The sequence below is a fragment of the Rhamphochromis longiceps genome, linkage group LG10 (assembly GCF_057381845.1).
Source record: "Rhamphochromis longiceps isolate RC_006_pf linkage group LG10, R_longiceps_female_GT1.1, whole genome shotgun sequence".
NCBI classification, from domain to species: Eukaryota; Metazoa; Chordata; class Actinopteri; order Cichliformes; family Cichlidae; genus Rhamphochromis; species Rhamphochromis longiceps.
Window position 1 is genome coordinate 34,414,433 of NC_140566.1, and position 8,255 is coordinate 34,422,687.

General features: G+C 41.3%; 1 protein-coding gene across 2 annotated transcripts in view; it reads left to right on the forward strand.

The window, feature by feature from the left end:
- The window catches only part of LOC146661278 (glutamate receptor 1-like), a 111,363-nt gene extending 105,347 nt beyond the window's left edge, over positions 1-6,016 (forward strand). For both annotated transcript variants that reach the window (XM_085421382.1, XM_085421383.1), the window contains one exon: positions 2,181-6,016. In XM_085421382.1, coding sequence (XP_085277508.1) covers positions 2,181-2,393 — 213 coding nt within the window. In that variant the 3' untranslated portion in view covers positions 2,394-6,016. The remainder of the gene's footprint in view (positions 1-2,180) is intronic.
- Positions 6,017-8,255: the final 2,239 nt, after the last annotated feature.

Sequence of the window (8,255 nt, forward strand, 5' to 3'; positions counted from 1 at the left end):
CACATAGAAGTGGACATCAGGATTAATCTTCCTGGGACAGATGATTCTTCCTGGAGTTTGCATGCTCTCTGTGTTGCTGCAAGAGTTTTCTCAAGATTTTCAAGCTTCCTGCTACAGTCCAAAGACATGCATGTCCAGTCAAGTTTGTACATTCACTTTATGACAGTTAAGATATCATAACAACAACTGTGTATTAGGTTAGAAAAGTTCATGGTCTCCAAAAAAGGAATCCTTCCCACCTATATTCCAACCTGTTTGCATTCATCTGTTTGAAACTTTCCACCTGTTTAACACCAGCTTTAAGTTTTTCCACCTATTACTCAGTGGCTTTATTACTTCTCTTCACATTGAGACTTATTTTGAATCAAGTCTCTACATGAAAATGCCCCTGTAAGTTCTATAATGTCTTTTACTTATCATCAGATTCTTACTTTTTTTACTTAAAAACTGGCCAAATCGACAAGTGATGCTTAAAATTCAGTTTTAGCTTCAACAGGGCCGTCATTGGGGCCACAGTGTTGGAAGGAGACATTTTCATATTCAGGACACAAAAATCTCTTGTCTGCTTCACGATGGTTTAACAGGTGGCTATTATTATCTGCAGGCAACAGCAGTGATGGTCTGACTCTGCAGGGACAGATGCTGTTTTGTTGTTGACATCATATGTAGAGCTGCTATCATAATAAAACCTTCTATCAAAACGAAAAAGATGGGCAGGAGATGCAGAGACATGAGGGGAGATGCCCATGGTGCTCAGTGTCGGGCGTTCAGACGTAAGTACGCTCGCTCCAAGGCGTTGTAGGCGCTGAAGCTGCTTCAGTAAGTGAATAAATCCAGGATTTATTTGTACCAATCTGCCTGACGACTGTCGGCACTCTGCAGCAAACAGAGAGGGAGCGTGGGAGCCTCAGAGGCCCGATGCAGGATATTAACTTTGGATCCACATCATTAGTTTTACTGAGAGGTGAGGCTGAGGGAAAGAGCTTCATTCTGCTACTGAAAAACAACTTCTACTCTGATCACTTTTGGTGATGACTCTTTTACACACACACACACACACACACACACACACACACACACACACACACACACACACACACACACACACACACACACACACACACACACACGGTCTACTGCGGTACACACTCATTCAAGCATCATTTATCCAAAAACTGGATGTGCAGCTGTGAAACAACTCATGGAGGCAATTAGGAGCCTTCAACCAGATCACTGTAGTTTATGCCAAAAGTCTTACTTCTCAGAGTCATAACTCTGTGAACAATATTAACATATATAAAGTGCGTCATTATTTCTGACTTCAGCCGACTGAATGTCTATGAATCAAACTAGAAATCTGAGGAATAAAGAAACTAAAGAACCTCAGTGGAAAAACCATCTAGTGTAATAGGAGGTAATACTTCCTCCATCCATCCTCTTCCGCTAGGCAATGTTTACTGTTGTTAATTTGTTAAAACATCATTTTAACCCCCCCCACACACACACACACATTTATTATTGATACCTCATGAACTTCCTCAGCATCCACCAGGTTTCCACTCTGTGTTGGTGGATGTGAAAGCCAAAAACAACAAGAATATCCCTCCATTAATCAAATGAATCAAGGTAAGTGATTAGTAGAATACATTTCTATGCTGATATTTGGTGATTGTTATTGTTCATGCTGGGAGCATGAACATCACATCTTTTTGATTTGTGCAGAAAGAACATCTTTCACATAGAGCGAAGAGTCTGGAAAGTACACTGGCAAAAAGTAAAATTTTCAACATATGAAATATAAAAACTGAATAAATAAAAGAAACAACATGGACTCGAAGAATTTGTCGATAAGATCCAAATAGACTTTTTGCTATCTGGTTATGGATGGAAATAAAAATATCTACATTATGGATATCCAAGGTAAATTCACGTGAAATGTGGCTGATTAATTCTGGCCTTAAAAAGGTAATATTAATTCTGTTAACTGGAAACTGAGGTCAAGAGAAAAACTCACTGTTGAAACTATTAGAAGGATTTTCATCTGCTAAATGAAAGAGTTTTGAGATATTTTTCCTCTTTGCCAAACAATTTAACTATTTAAACTGAATTTAATAAAGACTTGTCTTTGTGTGAGTCTGTGTGCTTAAATAACTTTTGTCTCATCTCTCCCTGTCTTGCAGGAGCTTATTGATGCCGCCATGATGAGCACCAGCCTTGGCGGGATAGCGGTGGCAGGAGGAGGAGCGGTTGCTGGTGGGTTAGGAGTTGGACCGTCAGGACTTGGAGGGGAGAATGGCCGCGTGGTGGCCCACGATTTCCCAAAAGCCGGAGCTCAGGGTTTACCCTGCATGAGCAAAGCAGCCGGCCTGGGACTCTCCTCCACAGGCATGTGATCCTAGCCAAGACTCGTTATTGGACAAGACGCTTCTATCCATCTACCTGTTTGTCAGTCTGTTGGTGAGGAGAGAAATAGAAGGTACAAAGTAAAGAGAAAAAGGGAAGCATAAAAGAAGAATAAGGATGAAATGTCGGGTGGCAAGGGAAGTGAAAAAAGGGGAGGAAGAACTATAAAAATGGATGAATGGGAAAAGTGTTGAATTCAGAAGAGAAAAGAAAAAGATTAAGAGGGATTTGGCAGGCAGAAGGAGAAGTGTTCATGTTCACCGTGAATGACTGAATACTGTAGAACTCTGAACAGAGAGCACCTGAACAAAACACCTGAGAGAAATCAAGACAAGCAGCGGGGCTTAACAAACTCTAACTAAATGAACTGGAATTACTTTTTCTATGAGCACTGTCTTAAACTGAAGCAGCAGAGGGGGTTGACCAGCGTTTTGGTTGGGGGGGATAACTTTTTTAAACCTCTTCTTGACCTTCACTCCAGTCCCCTCCTCTTCCTTTGTGCTTCGTCACATTCACACAGAACACCATGTCCAGATCAGAGAGGGCTCAGAAGTTTGAGCATGAAGACCTTTTTCAGGAACGTGCTGAAGAGCAGGAGCACGGTGGTTAGCACTGTTGCCGCACAGCAAGCAGGTCCTGAGTTCAATTCCACCATCAGGCCGGGGTCTTTCTGTGTGGAGTTTGCATGTTCTCCCCGTGTTTGCGTGGGTTCCCTCCGGGTACTCCGGCTTCCTCCCGCCCTCCAAAGACATGCAGTTAGTGGGGATAGGTTAATTGGATAATCCAAATTGCCCATAGGTGTGAATGTGAGTGTGAATGGTTGTCTGTCCCTGTGTGTTAGCCCTGCGACAGACTGGTGACCTCTCCAGGGTGAACCCCGCCTCTCGCCATATGACAGCTGGGATAGGCCCCAGTGCCCCCCGCGACCCTGAAAAGGACAAGCGGAAGCGGATGGATGTGCGGAAGAACAGCTGACAGCGCTCTGATCTGTGATCTGCCCCAAGAGTTATATTCATATTAATGCAGTTTAGGAATACAGACTGATGTGTCATATGCTTTGAAATTGTGAGCGTGTTTATGTGGAGATATGTTTACTGGTTATGTTTAAGTGTCCTGCTATTGACACCTACATTTCAAAAATTCAGAGCGTCTTCAATATGAAGCAGGCTTAATCAGTCAGCAAATTATTTCAAGCTTATTAAAGAGTGTTTTTTTCTGCTATGAAGGTGACACAAACAAACCTCATCATACATAACTGCTACCAGTGAAAGAAGTCCTGATTTCTAGTTGCAGCAGCACTAATGGTGCGCCGCAATGTCACAGGAATTTACTTGCATTCGTTTAGGGTTCCAGAAAATGTATAAAGACGTCACAAACTCTGGCTAGTGGACAGTAGGCAGTAGAAATAAGCTTTTTCGATCGTGGGGCGATCGTGGCTCAAGAGTTGGGAGTTCGCCTTGTAATCGGAAGGTTGCCGGTTCGAGCCCCGGCTTGGACAGTCTTGGTCGTTGTGTCCTTGGGCAAGACACTTCACCCGTTGCCTACTGGTGGTGGTCAGAGGGCCCGGTGGCGCCAGTGTCCGGCAGCCTCGCCTCTGTCAGTGCGCCCCAGGGTGGCTGTGGCTACATTGTAGCTTGCCATCACCAGTGTGTGAATGTGTGTGTGAATGGGTGGATGACAGGTTGTGTAAAGCGCTTTGGGGTCCTTAGGGACTAGAAAAGCGCTATACAAATACAGGCCATTTACCATTTTTATGAAGGGTAGCTGGCCTCAACCTTAGCGACAAGGTGAGGAGCTCCACATCGAAAGGAGGCAGTTGAGTTTTTTCAAGCACCTGACTAGGATGCAAGGATGACAAGTTTCTAATCCGTTCTGTTTGCTGCCTAAAAATGTCCACAAACAATCATTGCCCTGAACTTCCAAAGCAATTTCCAAACTCCCTTACTGTCAAAAACCCCACCTGCAGCAAATTGGTCAACGGTGGAATTGATGACGATCAGTTATTGAAATGTCAGATATCACCAGCTTGAACAATATGCAGAAGCCAGGATGCTCGTATTATCATAGTTTCCATATCATTAATAGCAGGACGCTACATAGCCATGTAAGCACACTCACTGAAAATGTGTTTTGTGGTAAATTTACACTGAACCTTTCTTGATGTGACACACATAAAATTTTTAAGTGAGTGTTTTTTTTCCAATATTTTACCTTTGGTTTAAAAGATTTTCCCCCCTTTCGAGTCTTTTAATATACTCAAATATAAATTTACCCTCTTAACATCCAGCAAGTCACCAGTAATCCATTTTGAGTTCGAGTCTACCCCTTTATACAGAATTTTCACCTGTGTGTCATATCCAAATGGAACTAATATAACAGAGGAACTGAAAGGCCAACATGCTTTTAACACAGTTAATTTGAAAGGTAACAACTATCCACATTTAGAATGTGGCTAAAGTGCAGCCATAATTCCAAGGGCTTCACTGGTGACCTGGAGGATGTCAAGGGGTTAAATCAGGTGCCAGTAATATGTGCTACAGGAAAAAACAACATCTAAGATCCAAAAATATGATGCCATAAGTCAAGATATGACCTAGAATTGTCTCAGACAGTAACTCCAGTATGCAAACTGTAACATGTGTCCCAAACCAGCAGACACCATGAACCATCTGATCAGCTATGGAAGATCTTTTTTTAAGGTCAACCAGAATTACCATTTTCTGGATAAAACGTTCTGTTATAGATAGAAGCCATCGAAAGAATAGATGTAGCTCATTTTTTACAGGTTAGGAATGCAGTAAAATACTTTTCTGTGAGTATTAGAGTCACCATTTTGATTTCACTCACACACAGCAGAGAGTTTGTAGCAGTAGCCTCCTGACAGCACCACCTTCAGCCAACACAACCAGCTGCTTCTCCTGTACACATGGAAGTTTCTGCTGGGCTTTAGCTACACTCCTACGTCTGGTGTAGTCAATCATGTGGAAACAGGCACCATCAAAGGGACCAATCAGAACAAAATTTCTAACTAGTGGAAATGAACAACATCACCTGTATCCACTGGACTATTGGACACACAAACCAAAAGTAATTCAGCTCTCGAAATTAAATACAAGAGAAACAAGACTGTGACCAGCATGCTGTGAGTTATAATACTGGATCTTACAGTTACTTTAAGTATCCACTAAACTCTCCCATAAATGTCAATAATCTCATATACTCATATAATTTCAGGACTTGATGTTGATCGGTGTTAGGGTCATGTGAAAGGTGTTCAGTGTGTTCTGTGTTATAAAGAAGCTGAGTTTTCCTTCAGTTTGCTCAACATTTCTCTCTGATCAGGAATCCTGAGAAAGAGGACAACTCGGTTTGATTTGGAGGTTGTTTCCTCACATTACTCCTGGATTTCCTCCCCAGTGTTTTCTGGACTACACGAGCAATCAAGCAGCACCGCAGCAAAATGTTTTATACTCTGAAACTGAAAAATCAGGTGTTCACAGTTGTATATGAATGATACTGTGCCGAGCTTCGCCTGTTTGTCTGCATAATCTTTTTCATTTATTTTGGAATTTATAATCTTTTGATTTTTGTCACTAATACTATTTAATAAAAACTTACATTATAAGCTTGACTGTTGAAGTTTTCCTTTTTTTTTCCCGCTTTTGAGTTGAAATGATAACAGATCCAAGTCTCTGCAGGACTAATTTGCCTGCTTGTTCTGGCACTTTACACTTTTTCATTTAGGGCTTGGCAAATCAATTAAATCCATGGGTTCACGCTTGATTAGAGATTTTTACTGAATGTCAAAGTGCTTGCTTAAAACTACATTGCATGATTTTAAACAGCTTGTTCATCATCAAGTCGTTTCAATTTTCTAAGATTCTTTAATGACTTTGATTTGAAAACCACCCTTGACACCTCCATGGTATTAAGTGTGGAATGCCCACTCTGATTTGAGGAGTTGTTCCCTGTAGTGGGGGAGTTTGAGTATCTCAGTTTGGTTTTCATGATGGATTGATGCATCATCTGCAGTGACGTAGATGTTATACCTGTATGTGGTGAAGAGAGGGCTTGAAGGTGAAGCTATTGATTTACTGGTCAATCTATATTCCTGCCCTCACCTGTGGCTATGAGCTGTGGGTGGTGACTGAAAAACTAAGACTGAGGAGACAAACAGCAGAAATGAGCTTTCTCCAAAGAGTTTTTGAGCTCAGCCTTACAGACAAGTTCAAGAACTTGGTCAATTAGCACTGAATGTTGGTTTTTAAAAGTGAGAGAGGCAGATCAGAGCATCTTTGTTTAGATGGTTGACTGAGTCAATTGTGGGAGAAGCTGAGTGGTTAATACTGTGGGTTCACAGTGGCTTGCATTGAGTGTGACGAGTTTGTATGTTCTTTAGGTGCTTGGGCAGGTTTTCTCTCAGACCTTTGGTTTTTCCCACCCTGTTGACATGTCCTGTGTAATATGTGAACACATCATCTCCTTTCTTTTTAAAAAGGATCTTTGGTTGTATCCTTTGTTGAAGGAGGTAATAAAGGAAGGGCTGAAGCATCCTTTCTTTCTATTTACACAATTCAACTAGCTCTTATTATCATTAGCATCATTCAGCCAACATAAACTGTAATATTCTCATGTATGTATATATATATATGGTTAATGTATTTTATTGAGCGTGTCTGTGTTTGGTTTTCTGCTGAAACTGTGTTGTTTGGTGATGGTGCTAAAATTAAGACCTGACTTACACCCAGCAGAGTTTTGCCGCTAAAGAAAAAAACGATTTTTTGCGGCTTGAGTGGGGACTATTTTCCTCATCTATCATGTTATAGAACATTATGAAATGATTTGTTGATACTCTGAAGCCACAGGGCAATGCCAGAAGGGAGGTTAAATCAGATCGAGAGTCCTATTTCCCGCTCGACATGAGGCTCTTTGAAACTCTTAATCTTGTGTCTTTTTATAGTATGTATTCTTTCTATAGGCGGGTATGTGTCTGTTAGATGAAGGAATGTGATATCAAGCCTCTCTTCACTTTAATTATCTCCCATTATCTGGCATGACCAATTGGTAGAAATGACAGTTGTATGCGTTCTGCAGAAATATCCACAAGCAGCTGTAATGTTGTAATGTGGTAACTGAGCCGCTGTAAAGACATCAGGCTAAAAAACATTTTGTGATGAAATTAGACAGCAGGAGATACTCTGATGACCAACACTCCAAAATCCACTGTAGAGCTGGCTGACAGCAGAGGCAGATCAGAGGAATGTCACTCTGATAATGTGACCAGAGAGGCTCAATAAGGCGTCACTTCAGCAGACATTTCTGAGGAAAATCACCCTGCAGGAAGCACGACTCACCAGCACAATCAATACTAAATGTGAGACACGGAAAGCTTGTTTTCAAAGATTTGACAGCAACTGAATCTGAACAATCCATTTTACAAACATACCAGACTCATTATAAGCTACCTGAAGCCGATGTCTATCAAAGGGAACATTGTATGCTTTTATTTCCTGTCTCATAAAAAGTCTTGCAGTGGTGGATTTTCATATTAGACATGGCCAAAGTTTCTAATAATGAGGTCAGTATATGTACAAGTAACCCTTGTAAGCTAAAGACATCAGACAACAGAATTTTTTTTCTCTCACTCTTTTGTGATGTAGAAAAAAGGGATTTCCAATATGGTATTCTCATGCATAGAAGCCCCACCCACCTGCCATTCAAATCTTAAGATGATCAGTTACTGAAATAACAGATATCACTGGCTCAGACAATATGCAGGAACCAGGATGTTCGTGCTACCATAGCTTCCACACCAGGAATATCGGAATACTACATATCCACATAGGCATAAA